The 21,221-nt window shown below is 40.2% G+C and overlaps 1 protein-coding gene across 1 annotated transcript in view; it reads left to right on the top strand.

The window, feature by feature from the left end:
- The window catches only part of ADCY2 (adenylate cyclase 2), a 393,152-nt gene that overhangs the window by 302,317 nt on the left and 69,614 nt on the right, over positions 1-21,221 (top strand). The window contains exons 12-15 of the mRNA XM_014585843.1: positions 3,164-3,244; positions 8,752-8,821; positions 11,257-11,354; positions 21,003-21,087. Of these exons, the coding sequence (XP_014441329.1) occupies positions 3,164-3,244; positions 8,752-8,821; positions 11,257-11,354; positions 21,003-21,087 (334 nt within the window). The remainder of the gene's footprint in view (positions 1-3,163; positions 3,245-8,751; positions 8,822-11,256; positions 11,355-21,002; positions 21,088-21,221) is intronic.

The raw sequence follows: 21,221 nt of genomic DNA, 5'->3' as shown, positions 1-21,221 counted from the left end.
AGTTTATAAAAAAAAAAAAAAAAAAAAAAAAAAGGAACTGTCTTAAAAATGAGTGTGTTGCTTAAAATTGCACTTTGGTGTTGAATCCTCACGATAGACAAAAGCGAGGTAGATCTTGAAGAGAAGAACTTACCCCTTTCTCAAAAAGGAAGTTTCCCTCAAGTGTCTATCAACGCCTTCTCGCCTCCACCATCAGCTCATATATATTGACTGTTTTTCCCCTCGTTCCTCTCTCTCGTGGTCTCAGAGTTTTACTTTAATGTGGGTTTGGGAGTCAAGGTATTGCTTATTGAAGATGCTAGGGCCTGAAAGTTAAAGCAGCCTTTTCTCACAGAAAGGTCAGTTCATACGCAGTAGCTGTAGTCAGACAGGAACAAAGGAAAAAACAGGAGATGAATATATTTTCTTGAAGAAAATGCACTGTATCCTAGTGAAAAATAAACACTGACAGATCACTACCTGCCAAAACATGACAGTACCCCCAAACCTTCCTACACCGTTTAGTTTTTGAGATCTAATTCATAGTTAGTACAGATTTAAAATTGGAACATTTAAGTATAACACAGTCCTTATGGTGTACAACAATCAGGTTCTTAGGTTTTATGAAGCATTCTCTTTAAGAAACATATGCCATAATAGAGTTTAAGATAATTTTATGGGTGTTATGGACCCCATAAGACATTGGAGAAAATGAAGCCATGAAAGCCATGAGATGCTACCCCATCTGTGAGTTACTAGCCACTGCAGTGTCATGGACTTCCTTTCCGTTTTTGTTCAATAAACTTTGGTAGTTTGTTTTCCCTCCATACAGCTCCGCTTCAAGCATCTATTTATTGAAATCACGGTGGGAAAATATCTCATGGAACCCCAGTTCTGTGTGGGGCAGTGTCTTCTGGAATGAGCACTGTCTAGAAGATTTATCTTGCTAGGCCATAGAAAATCTCAGCCCATCCCTACAGCATCCCTCCAGAGTGGATGCTATTTCCATATTATTTTAGAAGGGGAGAAACTGAGGCACAGGGTCATGGCAGATGCTCGCATGCCCTGGCTGGTGGAGATGGAGCCAGGATTAGGGCCTCGGCTCTGTGATTCCAAAGCCTGCATTCCTAACCGTGCTCCTGTCTTGCCTGCTTTATGAGCGGCCTTTTAGTGTTTGTTCCCTTCCCTCTGTGGTGGTTGACCTTTGGGGGCCTCAAGGTCTCGTAGAGAGCCAGGCTCACCCAGGCCTACTTGTACCACTCAGCTGTGTAACGAAGACCTGGCCGAGCTCCAGCTCCAGCCTCAGCCTGGCCCATGAGCTGCCACCACACGACCTTCTCCAGACCTCCCTAATCACAACCACTCCAGCATGTTGGGGGAAAGTCTGGAGGAAGAGTGTGGGAAAAGAGTGGAAACAAACTGGAAAGGACTGGAGGTACAGACCAGTGGGGAGGCCCATGGTGGGGGGGCCCAGGCAAGGGCAAGGTCAGGAAGATCATCATGCTGGAGATCGGAGCAAAAGTCAAGAACTGGGGGCAGGTTACCAGCCCCAGGGGTACCTTATCATCTCCATAGCAGAAGTCACAGAATTAGAGGCAAGAAAACTCTATGTCAGGGATTACTGCCCAGAAACTTAGTGAATTCAAATAACGCATTCGTTGGCACATTCAGGGGGCTGAACCCTCAACAGACATTATCTAAACTAATCTTTAAGCAGATGAACAAAGGCAGTATATTGGGTTTAGCTCTGGACACAATATTGAAGAGTTATAGTTTCCCTGGATCTCAAGATCCCTCCCGTCTTTCTTAGACTTTGCCCAAAAGGGAAAAAAAAAAGGCACAAGTTGAAGTCAAGATACTCACATCTAGATGAAGGCCTGATAAAAATTCAAGGAAGGGCCTAAGGTAATACATCGCTTCACGTGACTCTCCACACCTGGCATACTCTAGCCATACCGGAGAGTTGCTGAGATTCCTTGCTTTTTTAAAAAGAAAGATAAAACTTAATTTTCCTTCTCCAAACCACTTGGAATTTGAAACGCTAAAACCTTCTAATTCTGTTGGCTCAATATCTGTCAGTTGGCCAGTTAATATCATTTTGGTTTTTGAACCCAAACTGTCCTCGGCCTGTGTAAAGAAGGCAGGGCCTGAGGCAGGCACCAATTCACAAACCTAGGACGCCAGACTGGAAAACCCATCCGTCTCATTAATAAGAATGCTGTGAGATTTAATTATCGATAAATGTGGTGTTGAATATTTAACAGTCTTCCTAGCTATATCTAGAGGTAATTCCGAATTCAGAAAAGTGTTATTTTTATTTCAGACTAGAAGGACTATTCAGTTTGTCTTTTAACCAACCAGAACACACAGAATCTTGGCCCATACCAAGATCCAAACACGGGCTTGTTCAGGACAGCTGGGAAGAGCTGGGCTGTGCTTTTTGTCTTTGCGGTAGACAGCTCTCTCAGGAAAATACAGCCATGTTAGCTTTCTCCCTCATTCTTACACAAATTAGCAAATTAAACTCGAGGAGCTCTTCTTGTTACTCAGCATAATTTACTTAGGAAAAGACTTATTACGACTAACGTTTATTCACTTCTGAGGCCATGTAGGGTGGTCTGCAACTGTAAGTGAGTTTCTGAGAGGGGCTTTCCAACACCGAGGAATTTCAGTGCATACAGTTCATCTTCAATGTGCCTAAAATAAGACTGCAGTCCTGCGATCCTTAAAAGTGATCAAGGTAAACACAGAAAGGGCGTGATTATTTGGTCAACCAAGCCCAATTTTGGAGGAGAATGTCTAGAGCCCATGTGTTCTGTCGTAAAGTTCATGAAGGCGGCAAGTCAAGGGCTAGGGCATCTCTTAAGAGAGAATGCCCTTTTATCTCAGATCTCAGGTACGGACTTTCAGTGCTTCTTCTTAAGACCTTGTGAATTCCATTTGAAGTGAATGAGAGGATGACATTCCTTTCTGTAGTGAAAATGCTAGTCAGGTCACCCGGTACAGAATGGTTCTGTGTTTGTCCAGAAAAGGCTGCTCACAGATTGTTTCTTTTCTTTCTTTTTTTTTTTTTTAACTCAATTAGCAGGATTAAATAGAGTTGTTGGCATCATGGAAAAACAAGCTCGATATTTACTTCTGTCATAATATTATCCTTACTCAAAATATTTCCTTTTTCATGTAGAACCAAGTCACAGAAGAAAAGATTTGAAGAAGAGTTGAATGAAAGAATGATTCAAGCCATTGATGGAATCAACGCACAAAAGTAAGTACATTTTTACCTTAAATTATTGTTCATCTCTTATTTCAAACCCCGTTATTTAAAAACACTGTCATGTTGCACTGCAGGCTCTCATTTACTTATCATAACAAAGCCAAGCTTTCGAGACAATTCATTTACTTCGCTTCAATTGTCCTTCATAGTAGCTAGTATTAATAGTATGTCTTTTTTATCTTTCCAATATTTGCTTAAATCCTGCCTAGAACATATTCCCCAAGTCAATGACTGATAAACAGTGCATTACAGTGATGCAATCATAGAGGGAAATATGACAGCATAACATGTCCAGCAAGTCGTACTTTTAAATATGAATGTGGATTCTGTGTGGGAATGTATTCGAATTGTTTTCATAACATAATCCATGAGAAATGCCTGGATTCCTCTGCAAAATTAAAGGATGCTGAGATAGCTGTGTTTTAAATTCTGGAAGAGCATTTGAATCTGAATTCATCATGAGCTGTGGGAGGAAGACTAACTCTTTGGAGGGCAAAATATCATTCAGCCTGTGAAGCCAAGAACTGCTGTTTTATAGTTTTAAACGGTCCACGAGATGTAGGGAGAAACCGTGTACAGGTGTTGCTTGTCACAGTCTGGCACAGTGATGTCATCCGCTGGCCCTGCACATCCTCCCAGGTACATGTGCCATGCTGAACTCGGAGAGCAAGTGGCACAGGACCCGGCCTGGTGGTGGTGCTCCTCAGGCACTCAGAAGGTATTTGTTGGATTAAATTGTAGAGAAAGCACCAGTAGGACCAGCGGAAAGACTGCAGGGGAAGTTTTCCATCCTCATCAGAACCTCCCTAATTTTCATCATGAAAGTTGATGCTTAAGAAGAACTGATTTTCACCTAGAATGCTTCTTCTCTAATACTCAGTTGAAGTGGCTCAACTACGTCCTAGCTTTGCAAAATGCAAGCCCATTCTAAATGGCTCCTGTAGGTGTTTATCTTAGATTATTCACAAGGCTTATGACAGGATCGCATGGCTCTGTGTATGAGGGGTGTGCGAGTGCATCTGTGTCTGAAATGAAGAGTCTCTGTGAGGCAAGAGTCTCTGTGAGGCAAGAGTCTCTGTGAGGCAAAGTTCAGACATGCTAGCACGCTGATAAGCTCCTGCCTAGAGCCCTTGGGGTGGTCCAGTAGACCCATCCCAGAGTGCTCAGGGCACACCACAGTTCCCGAGCAGATGCTCTGCTTTTCCTGGCACCAGGTTTGGGGTGAAAAATAGCCTCAACTCTGCCCCATCTGGAACCTCAGCACATCACAAGCAGAGGGGCTATGGGTGCCTGGAATATCGGTATCCAAACCCAGGCAAGAGTGGTTTCGCAGAATGTCGATGGAAGGATATGTTCACTCAACCAGTGGAAATAGCAGCAAATGCTGTGTGACCCACCAGAATAAAACACAAGAGCAGTAGAAAGAGGAAATTAGGTTTTTTTTGACAAAGTGTAGCAAATGATGACAGTAATATTAAATATATCATTTCTACAATCAGCTTCAGCCTGAGTTCATGCAGAACACTCACCTTTTTTCCCATACATGTTATTTTTCATTTTATGGTATCTCATTTGCACTTCATTGTCTATCTCTACAGTACATAATATGGTTTTTCAGAGTATGCATGTTGTATGTGACATTCAAACCAAGGTTATTACCACATACATCCTTTCCATGGAAGAAATAGATGTATGTCTATTGTTTCTTTCCTGAGCCCTTCCCACCCCTCTCTACATTCCATCCCCCACAATCTCTGGTATCTACACTTGTCCTTCCTACAATTATATCTTCAGATCTTTCAATTTATGCCATAGAATGCAAATATTTGGTATATATTGAATGGGGACATACAGTGTTTGTCTTTCACAGTCTGGCTTATTTTGCTTAGCATTAAATCTTCTATATTCATCCACTTGCTATTAAATAACAGGGTCTCATTTTTATTATAACCAAATAATATTTCATAGCATCCATGTGCCACATGTTTTTTTCAAACCATTCATCAGTTCTTGGGCACTTATGTTGATTCATGTCTTAGCAGTTGTGAATAAGGCTACAATAACATGAATGTGCAGGTGTCTTTCCAACTGAGTAGTTTCCTATTCTTAAGGTAAATACCAAAGAGTGGGATTATGGTATCTTAAGGAAGTTCTATTTGTAGGTTTTTGACGAGCCTCCCTATTGTTTTCCACAGTGGCTGTCGATTTATATTCTTGGCAGCTGTGTAGGAGGGCTCCCTTCTCACCATGCCTTGCCAGCATTTGTCTTATTTGCTTGATCAAAGTCATTGATACTGTGGTTAAATGGTATCTCATTTTGGTTTAGATTCGTATCTTATGATAAAAGATGTCAAGCATTTTATCATGTATATTTTGGATATTCACACATCTTCTTTAGAGAATTGTCTGTTCAACTCATTTGCTCATTTTTAAATTGGATTGTTTATTTTTATTGTGGGAGAGCTTCTTGAGTTCCCTAATATTCTGGTTATCAATCCCTTACCTGAAGCATAGCTTGGAAATATTTTCTTCTATTCAGAGTATTGCCTCTTCACTCTAATTATTGTTTCCTTTGCTATGCAAAAGTGTTTTAACTTGATTTAATCACATTTGTCAATTTTTAAATTTTATCTCCACACTTAAATTATCCGGGAGCATTTTTTAGGGTTTTCTTTCACAATAAAGGCAGGAGTTGTTTTTAATAAGTTCCCTCCAAATGTTACTCATTTGATAAGTACATAGTTCTAAAAGTGGGCATGGTTGCAATTTATACTATTTTATTTTATGATTCTTTTCATGTTAACCAACCTCAGACACCCCCCTCCCCTGAGCTAATCTATAGAAGAGGGCATTAATGTAGTTCTGCAGCTGGTATAGTGATACAAACATCAAAAAATTCATCCTTGTTCCTGAATCAAAAAGTATTTTTAGGCCAGCCACAGTGGTGTCAGCTGCCAAGATGCCGTGTTCTGCAGCCTGGGACCACACAGCAGCACCTGCAGTCCCAGTAACACGGGAAGGCTAAGGCAGGGGGTCACAATATAGTGAGACCTGTCTTTAAAAAAATACCAAGTAAACCATATTAATGGATCTCACTTCTAACAGAATCATTTAGAATACATTGCTGACTTCTCACTAAGCAAGTTAAAAGTGCAAAAGTCGATAATCAGATCTTCTGAGATATTCAGACTAATGGTGATGATAGTGAAAGTCCTCAGAACTGAAGAGAAACAGCCGAATGGGAGAGCATAGTGTTAGTGCAATGCACTGTGATGCCAGAGCCATAGGGCAAAGTCCTGGGTTTGCATCCTGTGCCCGCAATCCTAATTAGCCATCTTGACCTGAGGCTTACAGAGTGGAGAACCAGTTAGGGGTGCCCCCAGCCCTACTCCCTCTTTTGTAGAAGAAAGAAACTTAAAAACAAACAAGAAAACAAACAAACAGACTGCCTGGGAGGTTCCACAGAGACCTGGAGATCTCTCTCCTCTGATATGCAGTCTCCAGGGTTAACCCTTAGCCATGTTTTATATCACTGTACATTTAGATGCCCTCATCTGGAATCAGAAGGGGCTGGACCTGTTAATCACTGATTGCATGAAACGGTCTCACTTGACCTTTTCTCTGAGTTCTCCAAGCCCTCATTTTCACTTCTCACATCTCAAGGAGACAAAATTCATTGAGCTAGGGTCGCTGGCTTGGAAATGTATCACATTAAAATATGCTTGTGGGGCTGGCCCTTAGTGCCGTGGTGGGCACCGTGCATAGGCAGCAGGTTCTCACATGGCTGACCAAGGTTCACATCTGACCCCTGTGACCTGAAAGACACACTGGGCACATGTATGCCCGAAATCCCAACAGGACGGAGAAGTGGAAGAAGAGGGAGAGTGACGTGATCACATCCATTAGGGAGCGCTATCTTCCTCTCTCTCCGTCTCTCAGAAGTGAGCATGTCTTCTAGCAATTAAATAAGCACACACATTGATATTTGTTTGAACATTTGTAACATTTTTCTGGAAAATTTTGTAAACTGTCATAAAATATTTTCTCTTGCTTATTTACTCTCTAGTCAGATATAACTATACATAGATAGAACTATAGGTAGAGATAGAGATGTAAATAAATATAGATACACAGTTATATACATGCATACATACAGAAATATGTGCATGCATATTGAGACTATTACTGTTTTTAATTGTAAAGGTATTTAGGAAAGTAAAAGTAAATTCAGTGTCTAATGACCCAAATCATCAGTAATGTATTTTGTTGATAAATATATGATGCATAGATTAGGATTCTTTTCTTACACTCCTATGCTGGTAAGTAAAGGAAGGTGTTTATTTCTGCTTCTCTTAACTGTGTTTCACAGAACCTGTGTTTGCCGCACGATGTAGGGTCAGCAAGGGCCTGGAGTGGCCGGTCACTCAGTAGTGTTTACAGAGTCCTACAGTGTGGTTCCTCCTCATGCTCTTCTCTGCTTACAACTGCATTCTTTTTTTTTTTTAATTCTAAAGAGAGATTTTTGTCATAGGATGCATGCACTTGCCAGATAGAAATCCGAGAAATCACCCCCCAGGGAGATGCCACGCCACAATCCCTTCTCCATTCTCCTCTTGGAATTTTGAATATGCATGCACATGTGCCCAATGTGAGTTTCAAGTCACTGGGTCCTGGGCTCAAGCCACAGTCAACTGTGTGGGAGTCTAGCAATGTAACCATTGTACTATCTGCTTGTCCTATACAACTGCATTCTTAAAAGAGACTTTTGAATGTCAACTAGTGTGGAAAATGCATTTTCCATATCATTTTTATTTATTTTTTGACATCTGAGAGAGGCATGTGCATTTGTGCATGTGTTTTTGTATTTGTAGCAACATATTCTGAACCGATGGTTTATTGTACATGAGCAATATATAATCTAGCAATATTTTTGGAAACCAGACCCAAACACAATTGTTACCTTCTAGAAATGAAAACAATCACAATGAAAGCATTTTCTGTAAGTGCAAAAGAAGCACAGTCTCCTCACGCAGAGCTAGAAGGCATTCCAACGATTTGGGTGCTCTGTGTGCAAGGGACTGCTTGCAATCAGCTAAGAAAAATGTGCTTCTCTAGAAACCAGATCCTTTAGGAAATGGAACTATAATACCATGTGATTTCAGCACATCATCAAGCAGTTTACTGACCTACTTGAATCTTTCTGATGACTGAGCTCCCTGCTTGTTTATCTTGTGAGTTTCAGCTTGATAAGCTGGTTTGTAAGACAGGGCTTTCCAAGAGAGCCCATGTGAGAATAGGAATTTTATATTTTCACACCCTGTAACACTCTCAGATCCCCTGTCTGCTTAGCTGGCATTATACTTTGTTATTCAGTTTGGGATGACTTAGAATTGTAAAACATTGCAAGAGTGTAATTCATTAAAAAAAAATTGAAAAGTAGTTCCAGATGTTTCGTTGGAGGTTCAGTTAATGATGTGTCTGTCTTTTTTTATTTCTAGGCAATGGCTCAAGTCTGAAGACATTCAGAGGATCTCACTGCTTTTCTATAACAAAATACTAGAAAAAGAAGTAAGTTCTTTTTTCCTCGAAAATCAGCTGGTTTTTCTGGATTTGGTAGCTTTGAAGTCCCCAAGAAATTGTGCTCCTGTGACATTTGATCTGCCTCTAACTGCCCAGAGCCCTCTCCGGCTTTTCCATGTGTCCTCCATGACGGCCTTATTCCAACATCAGTCTCATCGCCAAGTTTCTGTCTTTGACCAGTCGCCGTCCTCAGCACTCCTGGTGTAAAAGAGGCCACCGTGTGTCTGAGAAATGGGGGAAAGAGAGGGACAGAGCTAAGAGCTGGCATTTTCCTTGTGACATTTTCTCAGAACATGCTTTGAAAGAAAACAAAATTCTTCCTGATAAACTTGTCTTTACATTTTAACAACAGTATGAGTTTTCTTTTCAACACCTGTTTAAGAGAATTGAAAACTCAAACTTTCAAGTTTTGTTTCATCGAAACACTTTCACATTCGGAATCCCAGAGGAAGCGCTATTTCAGACACAAATAAGTAGCCAGATGCTGTGTTTTTACATGGCAAGCTTAACGTAGACCTTTAAAGATGAATAAAGTAGTTACTGCAGGAATAACTATCTTTCTAGGCCAACTTCATTTCATCTGCCTTTTGTTTTGTGTTGCTCTAGAGAAGGAAGAAGACTTGGAGGGGATTTCCACGCTCTCACTCTATGTACAATGGCTATAGTTGTCACTTGAACTAGTTATTTTATTAATGGCTGCATTCACAGCCCTGCTATTAACCCTCTGTTGAGAAAATTAAGTTCATTGTTTTACGGATATTGAATGGGAATATCTAATATCGAAATTGCTTTAGAAATTCATCAGGGATGGATTTTAGTTACAGCAATACTTTGTCTTGTACTGGTGGCCAAGCAGATCAAGTGTTGACTTCTAAATAGGGGACTTTAACTACAGACAGTTCACGAAATTGATACTTGGTATAACATGTTATTATTGACAACCTTATCCCTGAATACATTTGACAAATACTAATGGCTACTTACTGCGTAACTGTCACTCAATCCATTTCCTTTGTTAATCCCACAGTGAAACTCTAGCTCCTACCTCTGCACAGAGCTCTGAAGACTTTAAGAAAAACAAGGACGTATTTGCACAAAATGCAATCACATTCCAGCCAGTATGCTCAGATAGCTTCTTCATCAGCATGTTAATTAGTCTGGGTATTAAGTCACAAAATTCGCACATGCACACACACACACAAACGCTAGTAAAGATGATCATCATTGAACATGCAGTTTTACTTAGCCCCCATGCTCCATATCTGCAAAGGTCGCTTTAAGGACAGCTTTAGAGAACACTGAGATGTAAGTCACGTCTCATCCACCAGCCCCCTCTTACAACAGGAGGAAGGGTGGAAAACAGCAGGACATCTCGTCAACAGACTAACCCGAGGGACACTAGGTTCTCCCATAACCTATGCAAATATAGCTAGTGCATCCCAGCAGTATTTTCAGAAGGTTCCAGTGGCATTGTCAAAAAATTTATTTTTTAAATAGTATTATAAAACAAATTAAAACCCAAAAACAAAAACACCTTATCTCGAAAGGCAGTGTAGCCTTGTGGTTGGGAGTGTGGATTTGGAGCCCGTGGGTCTGGGTGAAGGTCCTTGTTTCCCCATAGGCTGTGTCTCCATGAGATTATTGATCAATCATTCTGTCCCACAGTTCCTTCATCCAGAAATAGGGACCACAGTATTGTAATTGCTGCTTTGCAGGGTCGTCGTGAGGATGGGGTGAGTGAGTTCAGGTAGAGCATTTGGAAGGCTGGCACCCCATAAGGGCAACATATAGCAGAGGTCCTAAGACTGTTGTGGGTCAGCGTTGTCTGGCTTTCTATTCAAGCAGGGGCTGTCTCAGGAAGGCAGAAAACTCTCATCACCTGACAGTTCTGGGTGATCTAGAGAACCAGGTGGGCCCCTGAGACTGTACTGGGCAAGAGGAAGGAAGGAAGAGCCTATCACAAGCTGATGGAGAACAAAACCATAGGCCCTTTCTTCCTAAGGAGCATTAAAATAAATGAAAAAGTAAATAAATGAATAGGCCTTGCATTCCCTCAACATTTTTCAAAAGGGAAATGTTATTCTGTGACCAGTCACTTCCTGGTAGTGTCAGTCATCAGACCCATGGGGAGCCAGGGCACCTGCAGCACCCATGGTTGCTTTTGGTCACTTATCAGCTTTCTGGCCAGGTGCCTTTTCCTTACCGGAGTGGCACAATTGCTTGTAAACAGGTTTCTGAGAGCTGCACTCATCAGCTGGGGGCTCTGAGAGTCGATCTCTCATGGTTCATTGGGAGGAAGCACTGCTGCTGCAACCTAACACTTACGAGTGCAATGCATGCCTTAGGAACAAGGAGGCTGCTGGGCAGCCATATGCAGTGCTGCCTTCGAGCGCTCTCACTCATGGTGTCCTTCTCTCCTTTAGTACCGAGCCACTGCACTGCCAGCATTCAAGTACTACGTGACTTGCGCGTGTCTCATATTCTTCTGCATCTTCATCGTGCAGATCCTCGTCCTGCCAAAGTAAGTGCATGTGGTTTGAGCCCTGTTACACTGAAGGGGATGAAGGAGGCTGATTTCTAGACAGAGGGGTGCGTCTCTGCTGGATTATTCCTATCAAGAGAGGAGCATCTGATCCCTGTCAGGATCACCTATAAACAATAAACAAACTGAGAGTGGGGGAAGAGGAAAGGACCAGTCTGAAATCAGCCTCTTCCTTATAATAACAATACACTTGATTCAAGTGCCAAAGTAAAAAATGATCACTAAAAAGTGCCATTATTTTTTTTTGCTTCATGACAGGGAAGAGTCAGGTCTGCTTTTCAGTAAGTACATAAATTAATTATGCGGGTGTGTTAAAAAGAAACAGCTTTGCAACCAGAATGTTAATTAAAATTGATTAAGTTACACAAACATCTGGGTATGCTTAATGGACCTGAACATGCTTCTGATAGAACAGGCAGGATGAATGGTGATAATTAAGAACGTTTGGCCAACCATTACTGAGCCTCATGGTATTTCTTGTTCCCTTGTGTCTTAGTCCTTTCAGGCTGCTATAACAAAGTACTGTAGACTGTGTGGCTCATAAACAGAAGAAATTTATTTCTTGCCATTCTGGGGGTAAGAAGTCTGAGACCAGGGGTCAATGTGGCTGGGGTCTGCTGAGGGCAAACATCTTCTCCTTGTATATGCACATGGTGGAAAGAGATAGGTAGCTCCCTGGCCAATTCTTAAAAGGGTACCAATCCCAGGGCCAGCAGTTGGCATAATGGCTGGCACTGGACTCCCATGTAGTCGACCACATTTTGAGTCCCAGACCCAGTGGCTTAAACTCATGCCGGGCACATGTGCTTGCGTGCCCAAGATCCTGAGAGGAGAATGGAGGAGAAGGGATTGTGACATGGCCATCCTCCCTGGGGGGTGATTTCTTGCTTTCTGTCTCTCTGTCTCTCTCTGTCTTTCTGGCGAGAGTATGTAGCCTATAGTAAAAACCTCTCAAAAAAAATATATATATATATCACCAGCTCTTCTGGTATACTCCCATTGTATCCAGCAAATTATTATAAAACAGCAGTAGTAAAATTTTAATACCCTTTTTACTTTGACAGGCTCTATCTGACCTGACTTAAGAATGTTTAGGTCTCTACGAATTGTCTTCCTAATGAAATAATTGTTAAAAAAAAAATAAAACATTAAATACATTTATTAAAACAAGGGCCCATAAATGCCATTGAAGTATAATAATCCATTATGTAAATTCCAATTCAAAAAAAGTATGTAATTTGCAATTAGATTAAACCAATAGTTATTATTACATATGTTGATATGTATATAATTAAAGGCCAATATAATTCCATAATCACTTACCCATTCATAGAAAAGGTCAAAAACGTCATAACCCAAGGACTATGTAGATATGTGTTCAGTACTCCTAATACTAAGTAACTTAATTAAAAACAAGCTTTACCTTTTTTTTCCAAAGGAAATGTATAGGAATTTGAAAGTAATGACTATCACTTTCCCTGTGTTTTTATTCAATGAGGTCACAGTTCTCAGAAAAAAAAAAATATTATCTAAGTAGTAAATTGGAATTCAACAAAGAAAACATAAATTTCCCCAGGTATTTTAACAAGGTAATTTAATAAAGAGAAGTTTTTACAGAATGAAGAAAAACCTGAGAAACCAAATGGGATGGAATAGAGCCAAGAGAGTGATGAGAGGAGGAAGTGGCAATGACTGCTAGGTTTGTAAGAAAATAAAATTTAGGTGGTATTCCAGAGACCCATGTCTTTGACCTTCCTGCACATGCTGGAACCATGACAACACTCCTTAGTCAGAGCTGAGACTGAGACAGGTGTGTTGTCCTACAGGGATCTGGACCGTGAGAGAAGACAGAAGTTGCAGCCCATCCAGAAAATGGCTGCAAAGTAGAGTCAAGAAGAAAAAACACCCAACCTTTTCCTTTCCTCTGCTCATCAGCCTCGACCAGTATTTCTCATTGGTCAAACCTAGACAGAAACAGTTTGCAAAACAATCTAGGAGATGGAGTTGTAGATATGAATGAAAATAGGTTTGAAAGAAAACCAGCACACTTACAAGTTTAAATTTTAAAAGAAATTATCAGCATACTTATAACAAATTTTCCCAAATTCATTGAAATAATTCAGTTTCAAAAGGCAAGAACCTCTATGAATAGCAAACAGGATAAATGTAAAGAAAAGAGCATATAACATATCATCATCAAACATTTGGAAACCAAAGAACTTTAGAAAAAAAGAAGTAGGGCCAACCAGAGCTGTGGAGTTTAAGGCAGCTGGATCCTACATGGCCAACTGCACAATCTGAGTCCCAGACCCAGTGGCTTGAAAAACATGACAAGTGCGTGTGTATGCATGCCCAAAATCTTGAGAGAAGAATGAAGGAGAAGAGGTCATAAAGTGGCCATACCCCTCAAGGGGCAATTTCTCACTTTCCATCTCTTTCTCTCTCTCCCCTCTCTCTGTCTCTGGAAAGCGCATGCACCCTACAAGTAAATGCAGCCAAAGGAAACAAGACATTATATTGGGTTGTTGGAAAATTCATGACACATTTTTGCATAGAAAAATATGTCATGGAAGGGATCAGCAGTAGGGATCACAGCTAGTTCCTCCTCAGACACAATGGGTGGCAGAACACAACTGAGCACCGTTAAGCTGCTGATGTAAACATAACCAACCCTGAATTTAAATACTCAGCACAAATTCTCACTTTTTAGGTTGAGGTAAAAAAACATTCTGTGAGTAAAAAAAGTTGAGGGAAATCAGCAGCAGACCTACAGTACAAGCAGGTAGGCAGAAAGTAAAGCATAGAGAATACATGACTTGACAGTGGGCACAGGAAAGTACTGCATGTATGTGAACATCAGGAAAGTGGAAATGAAGGCAAGAAATGTTCACAGAAATAAAGAAAAATGTCGAATAATGATGAAAGGATCAATTCATCAGAAAGCATAAAATTATAAAATCTGTTTACACCTAGCAACAGAGGTATAAAATACTTGAAAGAGAAAAATTTACCAAATTGAAGAATTAAACAAATCTCTATTAATTATATATTTAACATCCATTTATTATTTATACTATATAAAGATCTGAATAAGACTATAGCCCTTTTAGAATTACTTGATGTTTCTTAGAACATCAAATTCAGTTACAAAATACATGTTATAATCTAGATTAGGCCACAAAAGCATCTCAACATATTTAAAAAGATTGAAATAAATTTGAAAATCTCAAGAGCCTATAGTCTAATACCTAAGCATACCAAAATCAGAAATCATTAACAATAGAATATTCAAACTATCTCCAGATATTTCAGTGTTAAATTATACACTATTAAATAACTCATGAGTCAAATAAGAAATCATAAGAAAACTTTTAAAATATCAGAATATCAAAATGCATCTGAATATGCAGGGTCTAACTAAAGCAATAATAGAGAAAAGAATCTGTAGCTTTAAAATGCTTGTGTGGTCGTGCACCACATAACAACACTTCAGTGGATGAGACCACAGGTACGATGGTGGTCCTGTGAGATTGTAATGATGTTGGAAGACTCCCACCCCCTCCCATCACATCATAGCCATCAAAGTGTTGGCGCAGTGCCTTACTGTGTGTGAAGTGGTGCTGATGCAAACACACCTGTGCATGGAAAAGTAGAACACATATGATTATGAACAGTAGATAGTATTTATTTTCAATGTTGTAAAGATATACAGTAATTGAATGTAAAAAATAAGAAAAAAGGAAAATATTGTTTTAAAAGAAGAGAATAAATACCAAAGATAAAAGAAGTTAATAAAATTAAAAACAAGCAGTAGAGAAAATTAATTGTGCCAAAAGCTATTCTTGGAAAAAATATTTATTTATTTTTCTTTTTTTTTCAAGAGGTTTTATTTGCTAAAGGGCGCGTGTGCTCGCCAGACAGAGAGAGAGAAACAGAGAGACAGAAAGCGAGAAATCACTCCCCAGGGTGGGTGGCCACACCGCAATCCCTTCTCCTCCATTCTCCTCTCAGGATCTTGGGTACACACGCACACGCGCCCGGTTTAAGCCACAGGGTCCGGGATTTGAACCGTGGTCGACTACATGGGAGTTCCAGCGACAACCATTATGCTAACTGCTGGTCCTTTGAAAAAATACTTTAAAAATTTCTAAACCGCAAGCAAATCTCATCAAGAAAGAAAAAGATAATCACAAAGCACCCAAACCAATAATATAAAGGAAAAAAGGGGCGATTCATTATGGATCCTACAGACAGTTACAGGATAAATCTGTATTGTTATGTATTACTTGATGCCAAAAAGAGAATTACAATTTAGATAAAGTGAGGGAATTTTTGGAAAGACAACTTACCTAGACTGACACATAGTAGAAAATCTAAATGGGCCTGTGTCTATTAAGTTTATCGGATTTGTTAAGATTCTTCACACAAAGGAAACTTCACAGCCAGATGATTTCTGTGTGATGTCTACCAAGCATTTTAAGGAAATAGGATGACAGGAACCAATTTCACAATTTCATAACTGAATAGGTTAAAACAAATGTTCTTCATTTGAAAGAAGCTGTTAGGTCATCAGGAAAGTCATGATATATTTTTCTGTGATTTTCTTATGCAAATATGCATCATGACTTTCCAGCAACCCAATATTTTAGTTCATTTTTCAGAGTTATCATAGAATACCTGAGTCTGAGTAATTTATAAAGAAAAGAAATGTATTTATACAGCTCTGATGGGGAGTCCAAGGGCAACACCATTTGCTTAGTGTCTGCTCGGTCCTTCTTACCATATCATTCCATGTTGAATGGTCAAGCAAGCATATGTCCGAGATCAAGAAAGGGCTACTTTTAATGGGACTCTCACCAAGTGCCATTAATTCATTAATGCATAGATTAATCCATTAATGAAAGTTCTGCCATCATGACCTAAGGTATCTTTTTGGCTCCTCCTCTTCATACTGTTACAGTAGGAATTACATGTTGATCTGAATTTAGGAGACAAATGCTAAAACCGTAGCAGAGACTAAAGAATTGAGGCTACAAACCAAAGGCCACATCTATGCTACATATAGGAAATCTAGCCAAAATAAAAAGACAGAGAAACTTTGCAAATATAGGAGGAAGACGCTTCCATGATTTAATTTTTTGGCAATATGCAACTTGAATAAAAGGCATCCAGCAACAATCTTTATTATGGTCCCATTACCATGAAAATTTAGAAAATTTAGCAATCATAAACTCGTATGCACTCTGGCATCTCTTTGAAATAAATACAACTCAAATTATAAAAATGTGCTGATTTATTGACAAAGCCACAGTCCTAGTTGGAAATATTAATATACACTAACATCGACATACCGAATAAGTCAGCCCTTTGAGGACTCATCAGACTTTATCAATAGATGTATTTAAAGAACATACTTTGTTACCAGCAAAAAGAGAATACACATCATTTTCAAAAATTCGTAAGACATAGTACGAAGAGAGCATGTTTATCATACGTTCTCCTAAAATTGTCAGAGTATTAGTAAAAGATCTCTGATTCTATCTAATGAAATTAGAAATAGGAAAGACCACTAAAACTAATCTCCTTGAGAAATTTAAAAATCAGACTTCTGAATTACTCTGTGTTAGAAGGAAATGGAAGTTGAAATTATATGCTTTTTAGAGAAGAATGACAATAACCACTTATGAATCAAAAGCTATGAGATTTAGTTAAAGCAGTAATTATTGGAATATTTATATCCTTAAATGCATTTATTAGAGAATACAAAAACTGGCAATAAATGACCATCAAAAAAATAATGTAAGTTTAAATGAAGAAGAAAAAGTAATTTTTGAAAGTTAAATTGGGAGCTAGTAAGATAGAAGATGAACCAGAAAGCATCAGCCTTAATAATAAACCAAATTCATTCTTTGAGATCAACAAAACACACAAAACTTCAAGTCTGATCTAGAAGAAAAAAAGAGCAAATTGTTATTAAGCACAAAAAGAAATTATTTCAAATCTGGAGAGCTTTAGAATTGTAAGAGAATACTGTTTTACATAGAGTATCTTACATTTGAAAATATAAATACAATTTATATTTTTTCTAGAAAATTATCAAATTTGACTCAAAAATATAATTAGTAACTATTGGAGAAAATGCTTCATGTTGTCTTTTAAAAGAAGAACCTAGGTCAAGAACTCAATTGTGTAGACATACGTGCTGACTACATCACTTAGTAGAACTCCAGTCGAGTTTTTCAACTTCTCCGGGCCTCAGTTTCTGTTTAGTTAAATGAAGTAATAATGGGACTATTATATAGGATTATTGTGAGGCTAAGTGAGCTCTCCATACAAAGTTCTCAGAACAGCACTCAAGACACAGTAACACCCCATAGCCACTAGTGCTTGCTGCTACCGTCTCTACCACCATCACCATGTCCATCGCCACCACCATCACTACCACATCACCACTCCCGTAACCACCAGCATTGTCATCATCACTACCACCATCACTATTCCCGTAACACCATTAGCACACCACTAGCACCATCACCATGTCCATCGGCATTGTCATCATCAGAGGTTTTGAGAGTTGAATTTTCTCAAACCTTCAAGAAGAAATCATATAATGATGAAAAAGCTATTTGATGATGATGATGTGGTTAGTAATGTCTTTGTCTTGACTGATATGTATGGTAATCATCCTGGAAAATAGTAATACACTGTAAAGATACATGTTAGTCAATGTAATATTAAAAAGATAGTGATAGTAATAAGAAAATTAAATTTAAAAAAAAAAGAAATCATTCATTTGTTATTTAAGGAGCTGCAGACCTAAGAAAATGATGTGAGTTTCTGAACTCAGCCTCATGACATTGCCATTACCCTTACTCCAGGAAGGAACTAGGAGAGCATAGGGTCAAAGGGAACCTGACAGAGCGCTCGTGAAAATGAAGATAACAGACCAAAGCTCAAGAGTTGAATCACTGTTCTCCTGTGGTCATAGGAGTAGCAAGAATCCACCATTATTCTAAGGAGTATCCCTTCCTCTGTCTTCCTAGGTAGGAAACCGCGAGAACAAAACCAGTAGTGAGCCAGGACCGAAGCCAAGTTCCCATTCTCACCACTCTAAAACCAATACTCAAGAGACAAGTTTTGGTGGAAAGGAAAGGTAGCTTTATTTAGGAGGCCAACAACCTGGGAAGATGGCAGGCTATTGTCCAAAGACCATCTCTGAAGTCCCAGTCTAAATCGAAGGTTATTAAAGGGGAAGGTAAAGGGGAAACAGTGGGAGAGTCATGTGTTGTTTTGCAAGTAATTAATGTCTTGATCACGCAAAACCATGCTGGCTTTGGAGTTGTTATTTTCCAGTTGCAGTCATCATGCCCTCACGACCAGTGTGTTTCTTTCTCTGAATTCCTACTGCCCCAGGGGCACCTGCCGCATTGGTAGCTATCTCAAATCCTGGTCTCTACAAAGTCTCAGCAATACAATGATTAGTTCCTCTTGTAACCCAGCTGTTAGAGTTTGTGTTGAGAGGACAAGAACCAGGCAAAGAAGTTGTAGCCAGTGCCTCTGGGTAGATTCCACCCAGGGAATAGAGATTGAAGTACTGTATGACTGCATGGCATTCCCTTTTGAAAAAGCAATGTAGAGAACCAGCAGTTAGCGTAATGGCTGTGTCGCTGGACTCCCACGTAGTCGACCGCGGTTCGCGTCCCGGACCCGTTGGCTTAGAACTCACGCTGGGCACGTGTGCGTGCGTGCCCAAGATCCCGAGAGGAGAAGGGATTGCAGCGTGACCATCCTCCCGGGGAGTGATTTCTCGCTTTCTGTCTCTATGTCTCTCTCTGTCTGGTGAGCGCACGCACCCTATAGCAAAAAAACCTCTCAAAAAAAAAAAAAAAAGCAATGTAATATACTGTAAAGCTATATGCAATCCAATGTAATATAAACAAGATTATGATGATAATAAAAAAATAAAAAAAATTTAAAAGGGGCTAAGGAAACACACAGTGTTTATTTTACTATATTATGAGCAGCTCAAAACGATTTTATCTTACTTGCCTTTGTAAAAATAGCAGCCTATCATGCACCTGGTCCATGAAACTAGTCAATGATATAGGTGTATTTGGGGTATGTATACCCTCTGCTCGACTCTCAGCATTACTTTTCAAATAGGAACAAATGTGATTATCAGGCCCGGTGTTTGAAAGCACTGGAAATCATATGTGGGACAAGACTCAGTGCCCAGTACCTCACTGGGTCAGGCTCAAGAACTAGTTCAACTCAAGGTTTTTTTGGTTTTTTTTTTGGAGAGGTTTTTTCGCTATAGGGCGCGTGCGCTCGCCAGACAGACAGAGAGAGACATAGAGACAGAAAGCGAGAAATCACCCCCCAGGGGGGATGGTCACGCCGCAATCCCTTCTCCTCCATTCTCCTCTCGGGATCTTGGGCACGCACGCACACGTGCCCGGCGTGAGTTTTAAGCCACCGGGTCCGGGATGCGAACTGCGGTCGACTACGTGGGCGTCCAGCGACATAGCCATTACGCTAACTGCTGGTTCCCTCAACTCAAGGTTTTATAAGTCTTGCTCATTCGTAGTCATCTGTTGTAACAGACCAGGTGCCTGAGGTGGTGTGGTGAGTGAAGCCCTCCCACCAGGACAGCATTAGGGAATTTACTCACCCCATTCATTGCATATTTTGTTTCCTGTCCTGAGACACACAGCTGTGGTCTGTGGGGTGACATCAGCTTCTCGCTGAGCGGCATCTGGTTCTTCCGTTTCACATATCATCATTTCAGGGTGTTGCTTCTCTTCCCAGTGCCAGATCTTCTGTTAATTTACTACATCTAGCCAAGCTCATGGGCACAAGTTTCCACTGCTGTCTCAGACACCATCTGACCTCTCCTAGAAGTTCCATCTCAATTTCATCTTTGATTATGTACTGTGCATCAGCTCTTTAAAGACGCGTGAACACTTCCATCTTGAATTAAAAGAAGTTGTAAAAGGGTTCACATTATTTAAGTGTTTAAAGGACCTATCAGAAATGCATACATTTTTTACAAATACACCTGTAACCCATACAGGCGATAGCTCCTGACTGCAGGATGCTGTAGTGTTCATTGGTGGGTAAAAGCCTCACCCTGTGAAATCTCAGACGCCTTGGGACACCTAAGCATTTAGCTGCATCTGTGTCAAGCAAAGTGGAGTCTGGCTGGCGAGACTGAGCGGGCCTTTCCTCAGCCACCAGGAGGGAGGGCACAGCATGAGGTCTTCCGGCCTCCAAGGAGGTGAGGCTGCCTTGGAGGAAAAGGCCACCAAGATGGGGGACACAGACTAATGTGGACTGAAAGTGTCCTATGGGACCACCATCTATAAGAAAAAGACTTTTTTCCTGTAAGGAACTGATGCTTACAGAGCAACTTTGATGGCTTGTAACGAGTTATCAGCCATGACTGTAGACACTTCTTTATGGAACTACATGTGATTTGTTTCAGCTCCATTTTGATTTCTTCATGAACTGGTGAGGATGGCAGCTCTCATTTTAAGTCCTGATTAAGCCAGAAGTATTGCTGCTGGCTCTAGGATGACAGGGATGATTCACGTTCACTCTAACCTGCACCTTCCTGTTTCCTGGTAGGACGTCCGTCCTGGGGATTTCCTTCGGAGCTGCGTTTCTCTCGCTGGCCTTTATCCTGTTTGTCTGCTTTGCTGGACAGCTTTTGGTAGGTACTACAGCATGGTAGAACCTTCTCTCACTTCAGGAATACTAATTTCTTGCATAAAACATTCAGAAAACTTGTCGATTTGCCATTGCAAGAGCTATTGGTTGCAGTAAAGAAACTTGCACCCTTCAGGA

The sequence above is a fragment of the Tupaia chinensis genome, unplaced genomic scaffold (assembly GCF_000334495.1).
Source record: "Tupaia chinensis unplaced genomic scaffold, TupChi_1.0 Scaffold000096_1, whole genome shotgun sequence".
Lineage (NCBI taxonomy): Eukaryota > Metazoa > Chordata > Mammalia > Scandentia > Tupaiidae > Tupaia > Tupaia belangeri.
Note: the sequence above shows the minus strand (reverse complement) of the source record. Positions and strands in the feature narration are given on the sequence as shown.